This window comes from Convolutriloba macropyga, chromosome 6 (assembly GCF_964194025.1).
Source record: "Convolutriloba macropyga chromosome 6, txConMacr16.3, whole genome shotgun sequence".
Taxonomy (NCBI): Eukaryota; Metazoa; Xenacoelomorpha; order Acoela; family Convolutidae; genus Convolutriloba; species Convolutriloba macropyga.
This window is the reverse complement of record NC_134473.1, coordinates 40,802,004-40,824,101: the sequence shown is the minus strand read 5'-3', so window position 1 is coordinate 40,824,101 and position 22,098 is coordinate 40,802,004. Positions and strand designations below refer to the sequence as shown.

The following is a 22,098-nucleotide window of genomic DNA, read 5'->3' as shown; positions in this document are numbered from 1 at the left end:
TGTAATCGCTCGTGTTTTGTTCCCGTCGGCCTTGATTACTTTCAGACGTATCCGTTGTTTCGTGTGGCGTTGGTTCTGATACGTTGTTAGTGAGATCCATAGTTTGATTTGAAGAAGTGGATGAATCTGGGAATATAATTTGCGGATGTTCTTTACATGGATTGTCCTTTTTCGTGTTTGGCATGATGTTGTCCTGTTTCTTTGCGTTGAATGCATAGATTTTCTCGGTTGCTATGTCAATCTTTTTTGTTGAGATCGCAAAAGTCATATCCGGTGTGTTTGTATTGGTATCGTTGATCGCTTCGTTGTCTAATGTTGTTGTTGCAATGATACTTTGCTTGTTTTGCGTTTTGGGGCTTTGTGAGCTCATTTCCATGAAGTCTTGTGCATCGTTGCTGGTTATTACTTCATAAGATCGTTCGTCGTGGGGGTCGGCTTCGACGTTGTAGATTTTTATTGACTTTGGTTGTGGGACAGGGGTGTTGAAGATCAAGAATGACCTATTAGACGTATCTGTGTCCGATAATGATGTAGTGTTTCTCCGTATGGAGTTTGGTTCTTTGCTGTTTAGGATTGCAGCCTGTTTTGCACGTTCATTGAAATTGGCTAGTGGTGTGCTGTGTTTGGTCTTTGCTTTGCCGACTCCTTTTGGAGTTTTCGGGGTTGTGGATTGTTGTTGTCTTTGGTTCTTTGTTGCGATTTGTATAAGTTTGTCTCTTGATCATATTGTTCTTGAGTTGCTATTCTTGGTTAGTGTATGTTTCTTTTTGGTCTGTTTTGTATTGGCTTTGTTACTTGTTGAATTTTTTGAAGGTCCAGGTGTGTTAGTGGATTCTTTGTTTCTTGTTTTTGTTGTTCCGGGTACTTCGTTGATGTTGGCGGTTGAACTTGATGGTTCCGCTGAGTCCATGGTACTGTTGATTGCTTCGCGTGTTCTTTTGGTTCCTAGTGGTTGGTTCGTAACTTTTTGCTTTTTGGCTTCGTCTAAACAGAAGTTACGTATTGTTTCTTGGTTTCTTTTATATTCTCCAATCGTTTTACATGCCACCATATGAATTAATCTTGGTTTTTCGGGTATTGGCTTAGTTTCGGTTGCTATAGCAATGTCGTTTTTGCGGATTACTGTGTTTTTCCTTTGTGGCGTATCTATTGTTATAGTATGTGGTGTGTAGTTAGTTATAGTTCCATCTGGGATTATGGTCCATTGTGGTGCTAAAGTTTTTCTTGTTTCTTTAGTTTTTCTCGCTATGGATTTAGGCGCGACGTTTTCCTTATTATATACTATCTTAGTTGTTTTTATCTCCAATGGAGAAGTGTATTTCTGAGGGAGATATCTTACTTGGGGAGCTTCTGCTTAGTGGTAAGTTTTCGGAATCGTCCGACTCTATTTGCTGTGGGGCGGAGATGGGGCTTTCTTCTTGTTTATACTGTATGTCGAGTTCATCCTCAGACTTCCCATCTAGTCTCCACATCTCTTCTTGGGACAATACATCGTGTTTGGGAGTTCGCTTGTCTAAACAACGACTTTTTAGTTTATGATATGATAAGTTTTTTATCGCTGGTTTTGTTAGCATGTTTGATAGTGCTGTATTTGGCTTTCTGCCGAAATGCGCTTCAAATGGAGTTATTTTTGAAGTTCTATTAGGTATGAGTCTGATGTTTTCTATTATAATTGCTAGGCGTGAGCTTAGAGTTTCTGAGCTCCAGTTGGGATCAATATCGAGTACGGCTAAACGTCTTTTGATCGTTTGTATTAAACGTTCGACCATACCTGTTCCTCGGTGGTCTCCGGCTGGAGCGAGTATCAGTTTTTTGTTTTTATTTTTACAGAATATGTCAAATTCTTTAGCCTTAAAGGCTTGTGCCTGATCACATCTTATAGATCTAGGGATTCCGTGAAGTTTGCAATATTTTTCTAAGTAGTCTATCGCTGTTTCCGTGTCGCAGTTGTGGAATGTTTCCGCGTGCGGAAAGCGTGATAATCTGTCTACCGTTACTAGGATGTAATTGTTTTGTGTGCTATTTTTAAATGGAATTGGTCCTGCGAAATCCATTTGGATTTCTTCGTTAGGCTCATTTAGTTTGGGTAGATCTCCCAACTGGTTTTTTGGAATGATAGGTTTTAAGTTTTTACCTTTATCAATGCAGTGTTGGCAGGCTTTGGCTTTTGCTACAATTTCGGAGTGAATATGTGGCCACCATATTAATTTGGCTAACGCTAACATTCCCACTTGTCCTGGATGTTTGTGATGAATTGTGTCTATAACAAGTTGTTTGAGTTTTTGGGGAATTACTAATCGATTATCATATAGTAAACAATTTGTCTCGGTAACCGATAAGTCTCGTCTAATGCGGAAGTATAGCGGGTTTACTTTTTTGAGGTCGTCCCAATTTTGTGTTTTAACTAAGTCAATGATTGGTTTGAGTTCACGTTGTGAGGCTTCTGCAAGGAATTCTTCATTAAAGACTTTGTTAAAGTTTTCTCTATATAAAGGGGTTGGTAGGTCGTTATGAGCGTCGAATAAATTTTCGTGTTTGGACTGATCTAAAGGGTCAAGGCCTTTGCCTTTATTCGAATTGAACTCCGTTTGAGTGCTACAACTAGTAAACGTTTTTGAATTGCTTGGTTGCTCCATTTGGGGATTTGTTGTTTTATTGGGGGCTCGAAATCTACGTTTAATAGGGATATTGAACGTATCTTTGTTGGGATTACGTCTTGTAGTTATGCCGACAATGTTTTTGTTAATAAATTTGAAGATAGAAATTGGATTTAAAGAATGCGAGATAATATGTGACTGATTTGTAAGCGTGTTAAGGCAAAAAGCGTTGTTTGTTTTGTTGCTTGTGTGTTTTGGATTAATTACGACATTTTCGACTAGTTTTATGTCTGTGTTCTGATTGGTTGAATTAATTGCTCTCTTTGGAGAGAATGAATTGTTCGCTCCATTTGGAGACAGTGAATTTCTTGTTATGAAAAGTTTGAATTCTTCGATTGTGTTGATTACGAACTTTTTGTCTTCGTCAGTGGGTGGAATTGCTTCTCCTGTAGGATTTCTACTTAAGTAGTCAGCGAACCTCATGTTTTTCTCCGGAACGTGTTCGACTGTGAAATGGAATGGTAGTAAACGATCTACCCATCGTGTTAATCTACTTTGATAAGTTTTGTTTCCTCTATTTTCTTTAAGAGCTGAAAGTAGTGCTTGATGATCCGTTTGGAGTATGAATTCCGTACCGTATAGGTAGTATTTAAAATGTTCCAACGACCAAACTACCGCTAGTAGTTCTAATTCGTTTGTGCTATATCTTGATTCGAGGTTATTTAGAAATCGACTTGCGAATGCGATCGGTTTCCATATTTGACCGATTTTTTGTTCAAGGCAAGCACCTAGCCCTTTTTTGCTAGCATCGCATCTCACTCTTGTATGTTTCGATATATCGAAATGTTTGTTTTCTGTTATTTGTTTTATTTGAGCTTTGATGTCGTTGAATGCGATTGTGTGATTTTCTTTCCAATCAAGTTTATTTTGTGATTTTGTGTTTGCTTTTGATAACAAAGGCCTTAGTGGTTCGGATATTCTTGCCAGGTTTGGTATGAATTTTATCAGGTGGTGGATACACCCCATGAAGGATCTTAATTGTTTAAGTGTTTTTGGGTTTTCAAGATTTATGATTGCGTCACATTTTTGTTTTGTTGGTGTTACTCCATTTGGAGTGACTACAAAACCTAGCCATGTTATTTGTTCTTTCGCAAACTCGCATTTTTGTAAATTAATTGCTAGATTTTCGTTATTTAGTCTTTGCATTATTTTGTCTAGTTCTTTTTCGTGATCTTCTAGTGTTCCTTTTGTGACTATGAGGATATCGTCTAAGTATGCGAATTTTGTTTTTATGTCATGTAGTGTTTTGTCTATTGTTTTTTGAAAGGTGGCTGGCATATCGGTTAGGCCATAGAATTCGTTGATGAATCTATATGTGCCTGTGGCTTTTCCACCTATTATGTTGAAGTTACAGTGTTTTTTGATGTTTTCATCTAATGGGATTTGACTGTATACATATTTTAGGTCAATTTTTGAGAAAAGATACTGATATGGTTTGTTTTTTCTTTCTGAAATGAATACTGCTACCGAATCCATAAGGTGGTCGATGCTTTGCTTTTGATATTTGTCCTTATGTATAGCATCGTTTAGCTTTTTGGAGTCGAGAGCCATTTTTACTGATTTGTCTTTCTTTACGGTTATCACCACTGGACTTATGAATATTTCGTCTGAACATTTGTCTAGTTTAGTAATTTGTTTTTCGTCGATAAGTTTTTGGAGTTCTTGTTCCACTTTGTCGAGCAGATGGAGTGGAACTCTTCTTCCTTTGTGTTGGGACGGTGTATATTGAGATTTAAATATCGATTTTGCGATGTGGTTTTTTGATCGTCCCAATCTTGTACAGAGGTGTGGGTATTTATGAAATATCCACTTTATAATGTTTTTCTCCGTTTGGATATTTGTAATTATATTAATTGTCTTACCAGGTTTTTTGTGTGCGCTGAGTGTAATCCCCAGTTTGGTAAGGATATCTCTCCCCATTATGTTGTTCGTTCTATTCTCCACTATTAACACTTTGCAGTCTTTAGCTGTCCATGATCCTGAATTTAGATCAAGTGAGAGTATTCCTTTTATTTCTATATTGTTGTTTGTAAAACTTTTGTAGACTGTGTTTTCTGTATATTCTGATATTTTTGCTGTCGGGATCTCCTTTTGGAGTTTTGTTGCTGTGTCGATGTTCATGAATGACCGTGGTGAGCCTGTATCTGCTAGCCACTGTACTTTGTTTTGGGATGTAGTTGTTTCTACCCAAAATTCTCCGTATGGGTCTTTGTTGATTTCATCATTTTTCTTTTGTACGAATTCCATTGGTTGTATTATGTTGATATTCGCCCAGTCTTCATGGAGTTCTTTTATGTACAGGGCCGCCTCTGCATCTACGCTTTCCTCCGTGTGGTCGCTTTCTTCCGATCCTTGCTTAATGTGTTTTACTCTTCTCGTTTGTTGTTGCTTAACTTGTGGACTTGTGTTGTTTGTTGGTCAACGTGGTGGTCGTCTTTCTGGCATTTTGGCCGTACACAATGATGTGTAGTGCCCTAATTTTTTGCAAATTTTGCATTGCATTTGCTTTGCAGGGCATGTTTGAAGGTGGGCCATTGAAAATGTGTTTCCACATTTCCAGCATGCTGATGATTTTTGTTGACCATATGATGTTTGTGGTCTTGTTTGTTGATTGTAGGCCATTTGTGGTCTTATCTTGTTTCGGCGAACGTAGGAAACCGTGATCCAACTTGTATTTGCCTTTAAAATTTCTTGTTGATTAGCCTGGCCTCTTTCTCTATTTATTGCATAGTTTAGTGGCTGTTGTGGCGTTCTTACTTCTGAGAGTAGCTCCATTTGGATGTTGGAGCTTCTCATGTTTGATATAAATATATCTTTAACGAGATCTTCTTCGAGTTTCTCGAATTTGCAGTGTGCTCCTAATTCGCGGAGTCGGCTATAGAAGGTTTCGAGGGATTCGTCTGATCTTTGCATGGCTTTGAAACACTGGAATCGGTCGAATGTTGTGTTGCGAGGCCTTGTGAATGTTATAGCCAATTCGTGTACCAACTCGTTGGTTGTACAACGTTCTATTCTCGTGTGTGGGTTTCTCTGATGGTACGTTCTTGTCCCTTCTGCCCCTAGGGAAAGATAGAATAGACTTTTGACCTTTAGGTCTGCCTCGTCCCACGGAATTCTGTCTATCATCGGTCCTTTTTGCTCGATTTGTTTACATTCATTCTCCCAGTCTACCTTTCTGTGTTCATTTCGTTGTTCTCTCTGTCTTTCTTCATCCTCGGTTTCTCCTTCTAGTGCATCGTCTTATGTGGGAAGTGTTGGATAGAATAGTTCCGCTCTTGTCGGTTTCAGCTTTAACAGTTTATCAACTTGAAGGTTGTCTCTTGCCATTATGGCCATTTTCAACGTACCGAACCACGTGGTCCATTCTGTCGTGGGATTTGCTCCTGTCTCCCAGAATACAGGGACTCCGAGCGGAGTTTTGATTGCTGGCTGCGACATGTTATCCCTAGTGGATTCCTTTTGGAGGATTATCTCTGTTGCACTATCGGATGTTGTTCGGTCAACTCTTGTATCTGTTGTACTGATTTCTAACTCCGAATGGAGAGACTGTAAGTCTGGTTCTTGGATTATTAAAGATCGTGATAGCTCCAGTTGGAATGGAGTTTATAATGTGGATTAAGGAATGATTGCTTTTTAATAAGCTTTGTGGAATATCTATGATAGATAGTTTTGATCTATGATGAATTTGAATCTATGAATCACCTTGTGAAAAGAATTATCTTTAACACTTTATTCGGCCACGAATCGACTGTTCGTTATGACAGTTGTTTATCGTCTGCACTTAGCAGATGTGTTAACTTGAAACCACGTTATAATACCCGCCAAATCGCAGGCGTGAAAATGAGCAACTAACATAAACTCCTTTCTGAGACAACGGTATGTACAATGCATTTAATTATATATCATAAGTGTTTATAAATACGATACTAAATACTTTTAAGTCTTTGTTGCATAGTAAGTTTTAGATGATGCTGCTACACCGGTATCACAATAATAGTAATAATAATAATAATAATAATAATAATAATAATAATAATAATAATAATAATAATAATAATAATAATAGTAATAATAATAATATTAATAATAATAATAATAATAATAATAATAATAATAATAATAATAATTATAATAATAGTAATAATAATAAAAATAATAATAATAACAATAATAATAATAAAATTAAAAATAATATTGATAATATAATAATAATAATAATAATAATAATAATAATAATAAAAATAGTAATAAAAATAATGATAATAATAATAATAAATTTAATAACAATAATATTAAAAATAATAATAATAATAATAATAATAATAATAAAAATAATAGTAATAACAATAATAATAGTAATGATAATAATAATAATAATAATAATAAAAATTATAATTATAATAATATTAATAATAATAATAGTAATAATAATAATAATAATAATAATAATAATAATAATAATAATAATAATAATAATAATAATAATAATAATAATAATAATAATAATAATAATAGTAGTAATAATAATAATAATAATAATTGTGGTGGAGGATGTATGAAACCAAGTATTACACATATTATTGTAAACACTGTTAAACTATATTACTAGTATTATCATTCCATATGGAATGCAGGATCGTTGTGCTAGAACTTTGTTACACTGTTGCAGTAAACTTACTTACTCATGAACTTAGTCTTTTTGTTGTATACATAAACTGTGAATCCTTATGGACAGGTGTTGTCTGTCACATAAGATTATGCTAACGTTACGAGAAAAAAGCAAAAGGCTTTTTGCCAAACTGAATAGTGAAAAACAGTCTGAATTGACTCTTCGCAACTGATCTTTTGACCGCTATCGCTTACTACACAACATGGCGCAGTCAGCATTAACACGTTCACCAATAGGCGTAGCCCTATTCTGGGAAAAAGGAACACAACGCACAACAACATGGGAAAAATGGATAACAACAACAAAACTAGCCATTTCGGCAAAAGAGAACAAACAGGTAGAAAATTACTGCGACCAAAACCAACCGCAGAAGAGTTAGATTATCCAAAGGAACCAATCTACGAACCAGCACTTCCTGACGAAACAACAGCAGAAAAAAGAACAGAGAAATATTAAAAGAAAAGTAGACTGGAAAAATCAATGTCAAGTAGTAGAGGACCAAAGTCCAATGATAGACAATTCAAAATGGGATGAAGTCGATAACAAAGTAAAAAGCCTAATCTACCTCTCACTCGGAACAGGAGGAACAAATATATTTCACCAGCGCAATCCACACACAGAACTATCCAATTGTACAACAGACTCACTAGTAAGATAATTACAAGACACATTTAAAGAAATCGGAAACGAAACATTCAACAGATTCCAATTTTTCAGATGCACACAGAACCCAGGCGAATCATTAGAACAATTCCATTCAAGGATAAAGCAAAAAGCAGCACTATGCAACTGGGAAGACTTAGAAGACAGCCTAGTAAAAAGTATCTTTATACAGGGAATGTCGAACCCGCAGATCCAAATGGCTCTACTCTCAGAAGATAGAGACCCCCTAGAAACATTACATTACGCAATCACAAGAGAAAGAGGACAAGAAAATCAACAACGGATAAGCAACACTCACGCACAAAGTCCAAGTGGATCCGGGATCAACCTAATACAAAGACAAAGACCACATACACAAAGAAGAAGCATACTCCCCACACCATCAAATAACAACAAGATCCCAGACTGCTGGAAGGGTGGATACAAATTCATCAAAGGACACCTCGATAATTGCCCAGAAAAAACATAATATGCAACAACTGTAAAAAAGTTGTACACTACGCCAAAGTCTGCAGATCTGAAATGCCACCAAGAACATCGGAAATACAAAATACACAAAGAAACAACCAAACATACAACAACAAAAGCCAACAACTAAACAATACACAACAACAAACAAACTCAAGACGAGTCCGGAATATACAATCAATTCCTGACAATGAGTCAATCCAAGAGGAAGAAGAAGAAGAGACAGAACAATCGACCCCGAAAGTACATGCTACATCAGAGAAATGATGGAAGACTGGAGTACCGTAAATTTCATCCAATCACTAAACTTCACTACAGTAACCAAAAAAGACTTTAACAAAATCCAACAAGGAGAATTCTGGATACAAACAAAAAGTAAAGAAGATATCAACTAGCTGGTAGATACAGGCAGCCCAAGATCATTCATCTCACGGCGCACCGCTCAACACCTAATAACAAAACTAGGCAACAAAATCGTCAAACAGGATGAGAACATTGGAGAGTTCAGATGCTTCAACAATAACAAAATAAAAATAGCCTATTGAATCCAACTGGATCTAGTAACGGGCAACACAACGGCACACAACTGCCAAATCCTTGTTGTCCCGCAAAACACAGTGAATCTAATAGGAAGGGACACCCTCCAAAAACTCGGGATCGAATTATCCTACAAAACACCAGGTGAGAAAATACATAACATACAACCAATACGAAACAACATATTGAAATGGATATTCGAAAAATACCCCCACTTATGTACAAGAGTCGGAAAATCAAACAACCACATAGCAAAATCCACATTCCATAATTGATTCCAGCCGACACAGCCCAACGGAAGACGAGTCCCACTCCATCTAATAGACAAAGTAGAAAGAGAATTAAATAAACTCATAGAAGACAAACAAATAATTAAATTAGATAAATGCTCTGACGAATACTTTATCAGTCCAGTAGTGATCACAGTAAAACGCGACAAATCCATAAAACTAGCACTAGATTCTAAAAAATTAAATGACGCTATACACAGAAACAAATACCAAATGCAAAGTATAGACCACCTGATGGATAAGATAGCATGCAAGATCAGCGAACTTAAACAAAAAAACAGGAACATTATACTTCTCCAAAATAGACCTAAAATACGCATATAGCCAAGTCCCTTTACACGAAGAAACACAAAAACATTGCAACTTCATCATATTGGGTGGAAACGCTACAGGAACGGCTTTTATAGAATAACAGATATGCCAGCAACATTCCAAAAAGTAATGGACTTCACACTAGCAAACATCAATTCGGCACATGCCTTTTTAGATGATATAATAATAATAACTAAAGGAACACTTACAAACCATGAAAATGAACTAGACAAAGTAATCGCCCGGTTAGACAAAGAAAACTTGGCGATAAGCCTACATAAATGCGAATTTGCAGTCACAGAAATAACATGGTTTGGATACAAAACAAATCCAGATGGAATTATACCAACGGAAAGAAAAACCGAAGCCATCATAAAAATGGACCCACCAAAAACATAAAACAACTCAGGTCGCTAATGGGTAGCATACACGACTTACAAAAATTTATCCCCAACCTATCACTGATATCTGCACCACTCCGCCCATTACTTTCACACAAAGAAAAAATAAAAAACAACAAACTTGACGTGATTGAAATAAAGAACACATAAAATCGTTCCACCAAATACAAAACGCAATTAGACAAATAATAGAAAACAAGCACTTCGACACAAACCGAACAACAAGGGTATAATAATAATAATAGTAATAATAACAATATCGCACCAAAGTCAGACCAAAACTAGGACAACGATCTAATCATAAATTGTGCAATGATGATCGCTGACCTCAAAAGATTATTTTCATTTGACCTACCGTAGTTATTTGTAATATTACGTCCAACTAAAATTGGCCAATTCAAGAAAAGAGTTAACAGAACATAGAAAATGATTCAAAATGTTTCCTATGTTCTCTTAATGTTTCCTATGTTTTCGAAATGTTTTCTAAGTTATCGAAATGTTTCAAATTGTTTGCTTTCGAAAGCCCAAATAAAAAGTCTATACCAGAATTGTTGACAACACGAGTTCAAAGAATTTTGAAATAGTAATGAAATGTAGTGAAGATGGTAGTGTAGAAAAACTTGTGATTGCAAAAAGTTTTCATCTCACCAAAGTCGCAAAAATTTTGATTCGCAGATGGGTTTGGTTGGAGTGGTCTTGAGTCTGCAGTCGCTTGATCAGGGCTACTTTTTTTTACAAAACAAAAAGCCACTTTAGCTACTTTTGGCGGATCATATTTTTGTCTCCAGACCAAAGTATCTTCTGATCGGACCACTCCACGCAAAATCATCATCTGATGCGCTCGAAACAACGTGTGCGCTCGGAGTGCACTTGATACTGTCTCTAATCCGACCTAAATCAGACCATTTTTCAGACTTTTGTGCAACCATGGCCTAGACCAAATCCAAACCATTTTCTAAACGATTGTGCGCTTAAAACAAACTGTGATCAGACCAAAAGTTCCACTGATCAGACCAAGTTTTTTAAATCGTCCAGAGAAATTACAGACCATTGTCCAGACGATTGTGTGCCTGAAATGATCTTTGATTAAACCATCCTCAGACCAAAAATGCCACTGATCAGACCATTATCTACATATCGTCGTACGTGGCCTAGATATTTTCCAGAGCATTGTGCAGACGATTGTGCGTTTGAAGTACCTCTGATCAGACCATCCACAGACCAGGAAAAAATCTGCCTAGAGTTCTTGGAGATTAGTTCACTTTTCAGTAGGAAAAATCTACTTTTTCGCATTATGTTTTCGAAAATATATAAATTTTATCGGGTCAGAGTTTTTTTAAGGTGAACCAAATTGATATACCAGACTACTAGTAGTATTTAGTTTTTAATCGGTTCGCCTAACCTTGCCAGAAAAAGTTGTCTCTGATCAGACCGTTACCAGACGGAACAGACCTCTCATCAGACCATCCCCGGCCGAAGTGACATCTGATCATATTACTGTGCGCTCGAACCATTTCCCAAACCCTAGAAACCCTGTTTGGCCTGGAAACACACCGTATGCTTTCGAATTGATCTGATCTGAGATCACTTCTGGATCGTACTTCAACATGGGAATTCAGATTGGCTGCACTAGCGAACGTGTTGGATCAAAAACTATTTAGTGTCTGCATCAGCACTTAGGTAATTGGTCGCAAATTTTAGCAAATCAATAAATATTTAGGCTAATTGAGATCGATCCTGTGGAGAGCAGTCTGCGAAAAGTATTTATTTTCATGCCGATGAAATTAGTCTCCGGAAAATAGTGGTATATTTTGGACAATTCTTCTTGAAGTATAAATGGACTTCCTTTCTCTGATAGCATTGATAAATTTAAACCATTTTTGAGGCACTATAGCAAACTGTATTACATCCATCCATTACAATCCTAATGTTCGAAATTGTGAACGGAAAACAGTTAAAGTTGCGAATTTCAAGCCCGCTTAAAGCAGCTATTAGCCAAAAATTGTATTTGTTTATCAAGGAAGATCGTACCATTGTTTGGATTGCACAATGATCTGATCATAGAGTAAAAGCAGTAAGATTGTCTGATCAGCAAGCTGAATCTTGAAAATAGTGTGATTTTTTTTATATGAAACTTCGGCCTCATAGGCGATTATTGCAAGGTCCTTGCAAGAACTTACGAAAAAGATTGATAAATTTGAATATAGAGTTTGAAACCCCTTGTATTAAGTTTCAGTTGGGAGAAAATATCTCCCATAATAATCTTCCTCAGGCGTCATTTTGTCACTTGAACAATTGCAATCGAGAAAAACGAACTGTGCACTATGAGTTAACGAAAAATCAACATTATTGCAGCTATATCGGCATAACCATTATCACTCACCATGAATTTCGTTCGAGAGTACGGGCTCAACCCTGTTAGACATTGACATTTAACGTAACGTATTGCTAATACTATGGTTATACGCAAAACTATTATCAAGCAAACTGCACCAATACTTGACCGCAAAATGGCATTATTGTTGTTGGGAGTTTTTGTGTGGTGCATGCTGAATTTCAGTTTCTGGCAACATTATTGATTTCTTGTCTTGTCCAAAAGTTAAGCTTTACTTGTGAAAATAATTTGTACAATCTAAACAGATCATTCTATTATATTAACTTTAGAAACTATTGATGATTTTAGTGCTGCCATCAAAAGCACGTTTATATATTAGAATTTGAAGAATCGTCTGCTAAGTGATTGAATTTCAAACAGTCTTACAGAATATTTTACATACAGTTTAAACAAAAACTGCTTTATCACTTGGGGGGGGGGGGGTACCCTAGTGTAGTTGAACCCAATCTGATGGAAAATAACTTCTTGCATTCTTCTGTGCAATTTTCAGTGGCAAATCACTAAATCCAAGAAATCGTAGAATATTACTAGCCTAGGATGCTCTTTTGGCTCAAACGTTGTAGAGACACCAAAGACGTGACATAAGCTTTTTCCAATAATTGTTGAACTGACTGATTAAAAAATGCACTTCTTTCAAAGTGTTCTCCAGAAACCCAACTTTTTATTAGCAGGTCAGAAAATTGTTCTGGAATATAAAATTTCAAATAGTTTTCCTCCTCAAAATAGTATTTTTTTTCCTACTGTTGGAGCAAATGGCATTTTAAACACTATTTACTGATTCCAAGCAACCGTAGTTGACAAATAAAAAGAATTTAATGAATTTTCCAGAACTGTTTATCAAAAATCATAATGCTTACGAGTAACTGATTCCCAGAAATAGATTGAGTTGGTGTTGGTATTGTATTGTTTGAGAACCATTTCCAGTTTTTGATTTCGCATTTGAAAGAAACTTTGTGTTTTCCACTTTTATGTGATTTGGAATGTAGCTCGCGTAGGATGTACTAAAAATTTAGGATTAGTAGATATGCATTACGCCGCAGAGGTATGCCCAAGTCGTCACGGGCAAATATGCCCGATCTAGATATCTCTTGTTCGTTCTTTCTACGTTAATGCATTGAAAATGCAACAATATTGTGCAAAATAGATACTCTAGCAAAAACAGGCAAAATTGAAGAGAACTGAGCAACCTGTGCTCGCGAAAGTGTCCAAATTTTAACCTCGAATATAAAGTACAAGATATGTATCCTATTTTTTGCGCGCTGTGTATCACGAATCTGCTCGATTCATGTATCTCTTTTTTGCACGCAACGTAACTCGATTTCGCAGTATAATCCGCAATTAAGACTAATTTAGTGCGCGTTTTGAGCATAAAAGTGATTATTAAAGCTTTATTACAACTAATTACTACTACTAGTACTTATTACTATTTTATTACTACTTATCAAAGGGTTGAAATGAGAATTACGAATTAATTGTCCTAATTGTACTTTCGAATTTTCGATTATTTACTCAAGAATACGTGCAATTTTCGGATTGCCGTTTTTTAATTCTATAATATCTTTTCTCAAGGCAAAAAAAACATTTATTTTGGTTGTTATTGTAACCTTACTCAACTACAAAAAAAACATTTTGTAAAGTGAATTAAAAACACACAAAAAAAGAAATATGAATTTTTCTATGAAAAATCCCTCAATATTTTTTGAAATACCTCATATTTTTTGAGCAATCGAAAAAAAACAAAAACGTGATTTGATAAAGCTCAAATAAACTTTATAAACTAAACTTATATAAACTAAATATTTTGCAAACTGAAAATTTTTTTTTAGTGAATTGAAAACAGAAATAAAAGAAATTTGACCTTTTTCTGAAAAATCCCTCAATATTTTGGATGAAACTTGTCGTATTTTCAAGATTAAATTGCCGAGTTTTCTGCATCAAAGACTATTTTTGCGCTAGAACCTAAACAAAATGTGGGCTCCTACGTTGATTTTTGCTCAACTTTCATTAAGTCTAAGACACGATTGACAAAATCGAGGTTTTAAAAAAAAAAGCAAAAAAAGCGATTAGGAACAGCTAAGTTGAAGTTTTTTTCTAGTCGAGTTATACCAAGTTTTTTTGCATTAGAACGTAAGCAAAAAGAAGGACTACTGCGTTGTTTTTCGTAAACTTTAACCAACTCTTAGACGCGATTGAAAAAAAAACGACGGTTTAGATTAAAATTTGCAAATAAACTATTATTAACTACTAAGTAACGAACTGTTTTTCTGGTAAAACTATACCAGAGATAGTCTTTGCATCAACACCTACGCAAAAAGAGGGACTACTACGTTGGTTTGGATCAGTTTTTGGCAGTTCTGAGACCCGATTGAAAAAAACCCACAATTTAATAAAAAATTTGCAAATAAGCGATTAAGAGCAACTAAGTAACAAACTTATTTTTTAGTAGACCTATAAAAAATTTTTTTTGCCTAAGCACCTACGCAAAAAGCGAGACTACTACGTTGGTTTTTGTCAAATGTCGGCAACTATAAGACCCGATTGAAAAAAAACGACTTTCTAAAATAAAATTTGCAAATATGCGATAAGGAACAACTAAGAAACGAATTTTTTTAGTAGAGCTGTACCAGTAATTGATTTTGCGTTAAAATTTGCGCAAAAAGAGGGACTACTGCTTTGGTTTTTGTCAGTTTTTGACTAATCTAAGACCCGATTGATAAAGAAACGACGTTTTGATTTCGCAAATAAGCGATCAGAACAACTAACAGAGGCATTTTTTTCTATTCAATTTACACTAAAAAACATTTTCGCATCAAAATTCACACAACAATTGCAACTCCTTAGTTGATTATTATAAAGTCTCTGAGACCCAACTGGAAAAAAGATTACGTATGCAAAAAGTGTTAGAAGACTCTCAAATCAAGAATCTGTGACCACGAAAAAGATTTTCAGGAGCCAATATAAAAAAAATTTTTTTCCAAAAAAATTTTTTTTCAGGAGCCAATATAGTAGAAACTGTAGTTTTTTGGGATAACATAGATCTTTTAGTTGTAACGACCAAGTTTTGACTGCAATAAAATATTAAAATAATCAAATTGATGAGATAATTTCAAAAAAGAGACTGAAATCTGTTAGGCAAATCTAGAAATAAGAAAACTATCCGAACTTTATTATGAATATGGTCATTAAAATGAACCTACAGAACCAACCATGGAACAGAGAAAAGTCAGAAGCTAAAAAAGTTGCGCTGGGGCTTTAGAACGTAGATGTGATAGATTTTTCCCCGAAGAAAATACAGAAATAAAATAAAGCTTTCACAAAATTTTCAAAATCAATATTCAGGCTGTTTGAGCACATCAACACAATTCCTACACTTGGTGGTAGCAAAATGAAGCCCATAAACTTATAAAATTGTAAAATAAAACGAGGTCTTGAAGCTTGTAAAATCAGAAGACATTTCCGAGGGAAGAATTTTTGACCACGAAAGACACATTCTGTCTTTCAGGAGACAAAATAGTAAAATTGTTGATGTTTTTAGAATTAGACACGTCTACTACTGGTAACAAACAAGTTTTTGAACGGCAGAGAACAAAAAACAATTCAAATCAATGAGATATTTTCAAAAAAAAAGAGGCTGAATTTTTAAAGGCAAAGTATACCTATGTTTTCTAAAATGCAAATCTAGAAAATTATACTATCCAAGTTTTTTTTATTAAAACGGTTGTTAAAATAGACCTACATAAGCACTAAAGCAGCTTAAGATGGTCAGAAGCTAACACAATTTCTGGCTGTTAACACAAATCACTTTTTCTCGCTGTTTGAGCAGATTAGCACAATCTATACACTTGGTAGCGACGAATCAATGCCGAAAATATGAAAAAATTGAATAAGAACAAAATTTCAAAAATTGTAAAATCTCAAGGTCTTTTTGAGGGAAGAAGTTTTGACTACCAGAGAACCAAGAAAAAAAATTAGTGGAAAATTTTCACTTGATAGATCTTGATTAAAAGTAATTTTTCTCAACTATTTTCTTTTTCTTTTTTTCTCTTTTTCTCAGCTATTCTTCGAAAAAGATTATTTGCCCTGTATTTCACATTTCCAAATATATAAAATAGTCCTTTACGACAAAATCAGCCAGTCTCACATTGATATACAAGGCCGTTTTTGGACGAGGGATTTTTCGGAAAAAAAAATCGATGGCTCGGTTTTCGACTTCGTCGTTAAAGTTGTTCGTTATAAAATCGCTTCAAAGTTTTAAAAGCTTCAATTAATACTTTAATAAAGTGCTGATTACAAAGTATTAAATCACTTTTGCATGCTCAAAATGCGCGCTTTCAATTATGCTTAATTGAGGATTAGAGATACTTTTAATGCGAATAATAGATACCTAAAAGAAGCGGAAACGCGCTACAAGACTTGTCACCTAATTTACAAAATTAAGATATTAATATTTTACGAAAATGGCGCAAACTCTTTTCCGAAAAATAAGATACAAATGATGTCTCCTAATTTCGTTCATTTTATGTTTCTATTTTTGCGGTGTAACGTGTCCAAAGAAAATTTAGAGTAACCTATCAGGGGGCCTAATTTGTTAGATTTTATATGTACCTTTTTTTCAATACAGCGTTTAGACGTAACAAGTTGGGCTAGGTTTCGAGCTTTCAATTTAAATGATTTTAAGCGTTCCAATTCTCTGAAAAAAATAAGCACGTTCTTACGACAAGAAGGGCCAAAAAGTTCATTTTTACACGCATTGCAAAGTTATAGAATCCGCATCTAATGTATGTTTCATACAGAGCGGCAATTGTTATCTACGGCAGCTTAGTTTTTTTGTTCGAATTTTTATTGCTCTCCATAAATTTTCCATAAAGCAACAGCAGTTTAGGAAGAAGGGCAAACTATCTGATTTTTTGTGGCTATCGCCTTATCTTTGTCATGCTCATTCTCGCATAAATTTGACAGAATCACAACAAATTTCTTTTTTTTCAGAAAAAATACTTGTGGCAAACGGGCAAAGATTTTAATTTAATTTCCAACAATTTTATACTTATCAAACCCTTTGTTTGATTAATGACAAAAGTAGTGAAGCATGCAAATAAATAGATGAAATTTAGACAAAGAGATTGCAGAAAACATCGTAAAATTAAACAATTTTATCACTGTTTTGGACTTGATTTTTTTCATGAGCGCCTGAGCAACTAAGCATTGGTAATTTGTAAAAGGTTGACAAAAATATACGCTAATCAGTCAACCCCATCCCTCAAAGATTTGGTCCGACTTAATTCGGGTTTGGTGCAATTTTTGTTTAGCTCAAATTTGGTTAAGATACACTCAATAAAGCTGCCCGAATTATTTCACTCCTTTGATTGATCTGATGAGCCGGTGCAACAATAAACACATGGTTTTTACGATCGAACGAGCTTGATTTTTTCCAAGGTGCTCACTATTTTAAGATTCCAAGGTGCTCACGGTTCACAATAAAACTCTTGGTCAATAGGAAGTGAAAAGTAACTAGTGATAATTGTCAGGCTGAATTATTTAAAACGAAGCACGAGTTTTTTGCGTGCAGGTTTTGACTTTCTTCGGTTTTCGCTTTTAAAATGGAATGAGAAAAGATTGTTTTTTCATGTGAGACCATTTCCCGTCCAATTTGAAGCAAGTTTTTCTTCTAACATTTATATCACAAGAAGTTTTATCTTGCAAAGTCTTTCAAACTTGTAAAATTTGTGTTCTTAGACGGACAGTCAATAAGGACCGTATTGTTCCAACCCCTCTTGAGGGGGGAGGAACCATATACTCAAATGTGTTTTCTTTGTTCAGACAATTTTGGCCGAACGATATATTCATTGTAGAGAGTTGAGACTGGTATCATTAGAAAACTTGTCCAGCGTAGAATATGGAATTAAAAAGATTTTTTAATTTCCGTTTTTTACAGGGAGTTATCGAGGTTTAAATTTTTGACAAAAAAGAGTAAACTCCGTTGATTTTACTCATATTTTCCGGAATTTTCTACTAAAGTTTCGCTAATTTTGTTAAATTTAAAAAAAGAAAGTGTTGTTGATTTCATTTTAAAGACAAAAAGTTATTGTCGGCTATTTTTATTTAATTTTTTTGTCAAAAATTCTGGCTAAATATTTCAAAATTCGGACTTTTTCATCAAAAACTGCACGAAATAAATTACTTTAGTCCACTTTGATTAAATTTGCAGGAAGTACACAACCAAACAACACTAACAAAGTCTTTGTAGACTCAAAAGGGGCTATTCCGTAATTAAAACTTTTGCCGTTGCTGGCTTACTTTACTAGTCGATTATCAAAAACGCAGATTTTTTTTTGTTTTTAACTAACAAAATATCTATACCTATAACATTCAAAAGATGAAGTATTTTTTGGAAAAACAGCATGAGCAGGGCTAGTTTTGGACCAATCTTAGACTGTTACAATCCAAAAACAATTCGGATTGTAATCAGTCGGCCTCTTTTATTAAATAAAATCTATCTTTTCTATCTATTAATTGAATAACAGAACATTTAAAATCAAAGCTCAGTAGTGATAGATCCAATTCGCTTCCTTATTAGCTCCAACTTTTTTAATCTTATTTATTACTTGAAAGCTTAAGGTCGTTCATACTTTAAAAAATATTTGACTTTTAAATAAATATTGGCTCACTGAACTTTGCCTCCATTTTTCTCTTAATTTGGTCAACTTGTAGCTTAGTGTTGGCAATGGAAGAATGCTTCTTCTTTGTATTGAAATTAATTTCAATTTTTATTACCGTTTTACGCCTCAACTTATGTTTTGCTGGCTTTGCTATTACTAGATTTCACAGTCTTTTTAATTTTTAAGTATTTGCCCATTTTTCTTGTTTTCTAAGTTTTGTCACATTACCATGTTTTTGACAGTTCATTTATCACATTATTGGCGACCAAAACAAAACACAATAGATAATAGTAAAATCCTTAAGGATATACAAAGAAGTTTCCTCTACAAAGACTCGATTGCATTGACTTTTCATAGAATAACAGATGTGCCGATATTCTGATTTTAGTAGATAGCTGATGGCTTTCATGACTTTGAAAACAATTCTTTTCCAAAATAAAAAAACTAAGGTGTCAAGGGGCTTGGTGTCACAAAATCTCAAAATCTAATGTTTCTAAAGAATTCGTTTTGATTTTACTGGCGTCGACGCGGTTTTTTCACAAAAAAAAAATTATTTAATTTTTGATACTATTTCCATATTTTACTTTTGTCATATTTTAGTTTTTGTCATATTTTACGTTTTTATCGTTGACGTATGATATATAATGGACAATGGCAGGTCTCAAGAGCTTCTTTTGAAAAAATAATTGAACTTATTTAATTATTTCAGTTTGTAATTAGAGGCTTTCAGGTCTTTATCGAAAAAAGAAACAAAATTTCCGTATTTTCTTTTTTTCTTTTTTGTCTACTTGTTATCTGGTTTCATTAATGCGTGGTCAGATAATACATTATCGTTGTTTTAGTAAGGTGCAATCAAACATATTTTGAGGGCAAAAGTCTGGCTTTACGGCTTCAAAAGCATTTTCTGGCAAAATTTAAAAGATTTTTGGTTTGTTGTCTATTTGTTGTTCTTTTTGTAACCGCATAATAATTGAATAACGACAGTTCTTATTTCTCATCTTTAAAAACACGGGTAATTGTATATCTATGGGATATTTTAGTTGATTTCTTTTGGTATTCATTACTTTGAAATTAATTGTTTATAAAAAAAATCGAATTTTTCAAATTTACTGTTTTTGTTCTTTATTGTCTAATTGTTACCAAGCCTTATTATGGACTGATCCCATATCTTTTTCCGGTGAATTACAAGTTACTATGTTTAGTTTCACTTTTATCTAGCACTATTTTGACTTTGGTATTAAATTTTGTTTTTTAGGACGGACATAAATTTTCTGATGTAATTAGAGTTTGTTGTTGTTGTTGTTTGATTTTGCAGTCGGTCTTGACTCGCTTTCTTATTATTTGCACATCTCATCAATCTATTGCACCATTTTCCACTCCACCGCTGAGTTATGTGCTTTGGAGGCTATCTTTTTGTTCATACGCCAATTTTTAAAAAAATACTTGAAATTTTGGGTTTTTCTATGTTCCTCCTTGGGGTCGGAACCTTATGTGCAATTCTACATTACCGAGTCGCCTTGTTGGGTAATACTCTCAACCTTTCAACCCAAAAAAATATAAAAGCACTCTTGTTTACAATAGCAGTCAAATGACTCCACTTTTAATACTACGTCGGTAATCCACTTTAATAATGCCGGTCTATTTTATTACCGACAGACTTTAAGTTTTGCTATGTTGTCTAGTGTACCATATGTCAAGTCACAGAGGCCCCTTGTGATTCATTGAATTAGTGCTCTTTTTCAGAACAATTTCCACAAGCGAACGTTTCTTCTCAGTTGTTTTTTTGTGATATTTTTTATTCCATATAGCCATTCTTCACCAAAGATAAATGCTGTTTTGAGACTTTCTGTGCCAAGCACGAATTTGCATTAGTTGTCTGGTTTATTTTATAGACGCTGCCGCCTTTTCCATTTTAATACAGGATTGATCCAAAAGAAAGAAACTAACCTTTTTGTAGAACTCATTCGTGCGATAGATTCCAAGTGAAATAGCTATCAGAATCCAAAAACCCCATAGAAAGATCATCAATGCTTTACTCAAGTTGCGCATTGTGATTGGCCACTGTGTATTTTATGTTTGTTAAGCAAAAAAGAATAAAGAAATCAATCTCAATATTTCAAATTGAGTTTTATTTTTTATCTAGCTCCAAGAACAGCTAGTACTTTTTTCGAAATTTTAGACAGTGCCAATTGTTGGCATCAGTTTAATTATATGCATTTTTTCCTAGAGTTGATCATCCTTTTCATATTCAAATTTTCTGATGAAAATTCTTGCAAACGTAAATCCGTTGAATGAAAGTTTAAGCAATTATGACGGTTTTGTTTGTTCCGTTTTAGACAAGGTTATTTATTATATGAACATCTGCTTGCAAATGGTTAATTTAGTTGCATGATCGACTGTTATTCACAAAATGTCAAACTATTTGTTGTGTCCTTGTGCACAAAACTCTACTGCAAGCATTCAATCAAATATTAGGATCTTATTCTATGCAAGATCCTGATACGGCATTGGTCAAATTTTGAGAGACATATATTATAAGAAGCAACATTGGTTTTCTTTAAATCTATATTCATTATGATTAGTTAAATATTTGTGGGTCATGTAGGGTCATGTGGTCTGGCGCTGTGTTGAGCAAAGGTTTCCAAAAACATAAGAGCAAATAATTCAGACAGCAACATCAATGTTGACAATACGCCAGCATATCCATTGGTTTCTGCTATCAATTATCAACTATCAATTATGAAGACCCTTATTTCCTTAATTTGTGCTTCAAAAAAGAGAAGAAAATTTCACTATCATACACACTCAAAGAAATTGAGGCACCCATTATGGTATACCGATAGTAAGGGGTTGGGCGCCCTACGTTATATGACTAATAAGGTGGAGGTCAGACGCAAAAGTTTGTCACACACGTTGAAATTCACTCCAAAAATTTGTCAAAACCGGAATTTTTATGTGAAAACACACGTGCCATTAGCACTATACATCGTTTAAAAATTAACGATTTCCTCGGGCAAAATCACATAGAAAATAGTTTAAGCACAAAAAAT

The 22,098-nt window shown here is 34.4% G+C and overlaps 1 protein-coding gene across 2 annotated transcripts in view; it reads right to left on the bottom strand.

The window, feature by feature from the left end:
* LOC142340988 (uncharacterized) overlaps positions 1-21,398 on the bottom strand; it is a 109,893-nt gene extending 88,495 nt beyond the window's left edge. The window contains exon 1 of one of the 2 annotated variants that reach the window (XM_075391794.1): positions 20,996-21,398. In XM_075391794.1, coding sequence (XP_075247909.1) covers positions 20,996-21,097 — 102 coding nt within the window. In that variant the 5' untranslated portion in view covers positions 21,098-21,398. The remainder of the gene's footprint in view (positions 1-20,995) is intronic. The other variant, XM_075391793.1, reaches the window with a different exon arrangement.
* Between the last annotated feature and the right edge of the window lie 700 nt (positions 21,399-22,098).